The sequence below is a fragment of the Penaeus japonicus genome, unplaced genomic scaffold (assembly GCF_977035675.1).
Source record: "Penaeus japonicus unplaced genomic scaffold, GWHDUDI00000001_assembly GWHDUDI00000019, whole genome shotgun sequence".
In the NCBI taxonomy this organism is placed as follows: domain Eukaryota; kingdom Metazoa; phylum Arthropoda; class Malacostraca; order Decapoda; family Penaeidae; genus Penaeus; species Penaeus japonicus.
Window position 1 is genome coordinate 551,084 of NW_028234421.1, and position 5,000 is coordinate 556,083.

At 35.0% G+C, this 5,000-nt stretch overlaps 1 protein-coding gene across 1 annotated transcript in view; it reads right to left on the minus strand.

The window, feature by feature from the left end:
• The window catches only part of LOC122262295 (uncharacterized), a 6,745-nt gene extending 3,557 nt beyond the window's left edge, over positions 1–3,188 (minus strand). The window contains exons 1-2 of the mRNA XM_043030287.2: positions 2,960–3,188; positions 1,570–1,718 (exon numbers count right to left, since the gene is read on the minus strand). Coding sequence (XP_042886221.2) covers positions 1,570–1,707 — 138 coding nt within the window. The 5' untranslated portion in view covers positions 1,708–1,718; positions 2,960–3,188. The remainder of the gene's footprint in view (positions 1–1,569; positions 1,719–2,959) is intronic.
• Positions 3,189–5,000: the final 1,812 nt, after the last annotated feature.

Genomic DNA, 5,000 nt, shown 5'->3' on the forward strand with positions numbered 1-5,000 from the left:
ATTATTATCATTATTGTTATCATTATTACTATTACTATCATTAATACTGTCATTATCATTATTGTTAATATCATTATGACCATCACTGTTAATATCTTCATCATCCCTACTATTAGCAAACACAATTATCGTGACGTTTCGAACTTTCCAAAAGCTCCTCGTCAGGCGAATTCTAGTTTGCTTTTTACTTTATCTTTTTTTCCTAAGTTCGAAACGAGACGAAATTTAGTTCCGTCTTGTCATATCACTTGAATTGTTCAAGATAATTTGTCTTCTCTAGATAGTGTTGCTATCTCGACTTCGCTTGCAATGTTTAGCTTCTCAACATGTAATGAATTAATTTGATAATGTTTCTGACTCCTGTTTACCAGATGTGTTAGCAGTAACCATTAGTAACCACATTAAAATCATATAAAATAATACACGTAAAAAATAATGATCATAAATGAAGTGAAATACGGAAAAATATTGACATCAATAATGTAATAATAATAATGATAAAATATGAATAACAACAATAGTATCAACATTAATGATGCTCTTAAAGGAGCTTCCGGTTTAGACAACAAAGGTGTGGCTACACGTGTTCTGAACATGTGTTTGTTGACTGTACTGTAAACAAACACCAATTTAATCAAGAGGGAAATAGTAACTCATTATGGTCGTACTTCTGTGCCTTATAAACATAGCTATAGTTGTGGTATAGATGAGACTTTTTTTTTTTTTTTTTTTTTTTTTTTTTTTCTTTTTACGTAGATATAGAAACAAAGTGGCTTAGACGAAACTGAATAATTTAACAATTGCAAGGAATGTCACACACTCGTTTCGATTAAATCTTCATAAGAAATTCAGATTTACATTTCTTGTGTTGTGAAGTTAGAAAGCCTTGTTTATACCTTACCTATATGGTCTCTTAAACATGCTAGTTAAAAGAAACGAAGAAATTTTTGAATGGCTGTACTGGCTGCTTTTTGCAACCAGTGCAACGAAGCTATGAAACACATGCACATGCTCATAAGTAAAGTTACAAATCGCATTCTATCTCTCACTCACTCTCTCTCTTTCTCTTTCTCTCTCTCTCTCTCTCTTTCCCCCTCCCCCTCTCTCTCCCTTTCTTTCTCTCTCTTCCCCCCCCCCCCCCCCTCTTTCTCTCTCTCTTTCTTCCCCCTATTTCTCTCTTCCTCTCTCTCTCTATCTCTTCTTCTCTCTCTCTCTCTCTCTCTTTCTCCCTCTCTCTCTCATACTCTCTCTCTCTCCCTCTCTTTCTCTCTCTCCCTCTCTTCTCTCTCTCTTTCTCTTTCTCTCTCTCTTTCCCTTCCTCCCTCCCTCCCTCCTCTCTCTCTCTCTCTCTCTCTCTCTCTCTCCCTCACACACACACACACACACACACACACACACACACACACACACACACACACACACACACACTCACTCACTCCCCCTCCCCCTAAAACTTCACACCACAACAATCTAATCAGAACACCACCCATTAAAACTAGCAGTCCAACCACCAGAAATCCACTTCAATCAGCAGAACAACCTAAAACAACCTAAAACAACAACGGTTACCTCAGCAGGTTGAAAATCCTTCATGGGTTTAACCGGAGGACAGCCTCCAAACCCCACTTTGTATGAGGTTGCCATGGAAACCGTGATAAACAAGATCACGAGGACCTCTGCCTTGAACATCCTTATCTTCCGTTGCATGGTCGTCCTTCCTGGGGAGAGATGAAGGGCGTTGTTGCAAATGTTGATGGAAATGGTATTATTGGGAATTGGTTGGTAATGAATGTAGGGTATGTGGTTGATGTTGTATGTGTTATTGGATTGTTCGTTATATATGGTGGAAGTATATAATTTTTGACGTGGTTTTTTTTTTTTTTTTTTTTTTTTTTTTTTTTTGGGGGGGGGGGGTTGTTTCGGTGTGTATGTTTGTTTTTGTTCTATTTACGATTGATTTTTCTCTTATCTTATCTAGCTATGCATTTTTGAGCTTCGTCAAAAATTCGTCAAGTTATCATTCTTTAGAATTGTAATTCAAAGTTTTCACTTCAGATTTACCCTAAACATTAAAAAAGTATGTTAGTACTGCGATAAATGATACTTATAAATGATTATCTTTTATTATTCAATTACTGTAGAATCAAAGTTAATTTGCATTTGTTTTCATTTTTCCGAATATTCATTTTATAGACAATAAGAAAAATTTCTCATTGCAATATTGCATTTCAAAAGTAATTTTCCTAATGTTTTCACATTTCATCTTTCAAAAGGTATGAGTTCCTGTAGTTTTCTTAATTAAATTATATTGCTAGATCAATTATGAGATGATTAAAATAAATAGGATACCTATTTGAAAACTGTTTTCAGTGTTCAATTTTCTCCCTTTTTTCAGTTCCTTTGTTTATTTAAATATTCGATTTTTCTTTTTTCCCTGTTTACCTATTTCGACGTGAAGTTCAAGTAATAAGGATATGAGGCATTACTAAAGCATAATTATAATGATAATTAATAATAGTAGCACTAATAACAATGATGAAAATATTAATAATGAAAAATAGTAACAATAATAATAATAATAGCGATAATAACAGCAATACTGATAATAAAATAATAAAATAAAATAAACATATAACAATAATAACAACATAATAATTCTGATAATAACATAATAAAAATAATAATAAATATACAACCAAAATATGAACACCCCGCATCTAACGACTTCAAATACCGTTATCTCCTTAAAAGGCGTTGACATACGTTAAAATGAGCTCACTACGCAGTTACTTAAATCTTCTTTTTTCTATGTTATTTTCACAAAGCAGTAGCAGTAGCGGTAGTAACACTAGTACAAGTAGTTGCAAATAGGTAAATAATCCTTGTTTGCAATATATATAAGGAAGATAAGAATCACTACGCGTTTTCAAAATTTCGTGATCTTCCCACGTTAACACACCTGGTTCTCCGCTCGTTGGAAAATCTTATCTTTCCTTCCCTTTCCTTTTCTCTCACTTGATGGCTCTCCTACAGGAATCTGCCTGTAAGATCCTCTTCTTCCTTTCCTGGTAGGTGGCAAAAAGCAATCAGACTCCTAAAGTAGTTTTTTTAAGACGGTTTTGCGACCTTCCAACTAGACCGTACGTTGTCACACCACGTCCTGGCGCCACGACTGCAGGACACTCAACTAAGAAGGTCGAAGGGGAGTGCCCAAGAGTGCCAATAATACCCACTCACACCCCTGTTCGTTAATCGATTACATCCGGGTAGGTTGAAGGTTAATGAGCGAGGGAGTGTAACACGTAACGAGCGCGCGAGGCTATAGAAGAAGACGATGGATGAAGTACGAGAGCGAAAAACAAGACATGATTCGAAGCTTCAAACTCTCACTCGCGTGAGCTCTTTGGATTCGGTGACTTCGATTCATTTTCGATTCGTTTTCGAAACTCGCGTGGCGTTGTAATTGTGTTAGTTGTTCATGTAGATATATAATGAATGTTCTACGGACTTATCTGTCTTTACCGGCCGCGCCCACCCGCCCGCCCACTCACCCAAAATGAGCCACCTGTCCTCGCCTGTTGGTAAGCAAAAGAGGCAAATGAGAACCGCGGATAATTGCAACTCATTTCTGCATTAGTCTTCGTTACAGCACTTGCCATAACATGTGATACACAACGTTACAACGTAAGGATCTGAACACCGCTGTCATTAGCAACAACAGCACGATCTAGGCAACATCATTTCAACAATAGGACGTCATATCAGCAAGACTGTGACGCGTGAAACTGGCAAATGTTTTCAATATTGAAAAGTGAAGGAAACGAAGTAGAGTTTGCAAGCTGCGTCTGACAAGCTAATGGCGGTTCAACATTCCGAAGCAATTTGATCTAATTAAAAAGGGTAACATTGATATTGCAGAGGATTGATGCGTAGGCGCTTAGTGAGACCAGGAGGAGTTTTACACACTTGAATCAATTTTTTTTTGGAAATAATTGCCGTTTTAGTTTCTCTAAACTTTTTTAAATGGAAAATTTAAGATCGTATAGTTTTTCTCGTTGCTTGCACGAATGAAAACAAGAAATATATAAATAGGAAATTATTGTCATTAATCTTGTCGTAATCGTTTTTTTTTTTTTTTTTTTTTTTTTTAGCTACTTCAGCTGATGTGATTTCCCGTTTATTTCTCGCTATTCATTTTTTTTTTCAAATATCTTATATTGTTATGTCTCTTACATTCCTGACTTACACAAGGGATAAAAATGCAATTCTTATTTTGCAAAATCCTTACCGATTATAAGTCAATGATTGAATCTAGGACCGATTATATCTTAATGTTTATTTTCATCGAACAATCTCAAACATCAGTAGAATCGTATGACAAAATGTATCTTAGAATAAAGATAAATAAAAAAATAGATTGTGTTAATCTCTATCGTGTCAATTACGGTATATCATTATAAATATGATTACATAACATGAAATAATGTTAATAAAGTACTGCTTACTGTCTGTAAAATACTACCAACTGCTCACAAAATACTATCTATTATGAATCAAAAGCTATTTTATAATTAACAAATTATCCCACATTCTAGCATTCTACTTTCCTTTTTACTCCTTGTCATTTCTTTATTCTCGAGATATCAGTACCGATTCTCTTAATCAAATTGTGTTATCTAGTCTTCAATATTACAATTTTAGAATCTCAAACAAAAATAAATAAAATAAAGGTCACATACACACACACAAATACACACACACACACACGCAATCACAAACACACACACACAAAGACAAACGTACACACAAAAAACAACACAAAACACACAAAATATACACACAATCACAAACACAAACAAACACACACACATGCAAACAAACACACAATCACAAACACACACAATCACAAACAAACACATACACAATCACAAACACACACAAACAAACACACGCACAAACACACACACGCACAAACAAACACACACAAACACACACTGTAC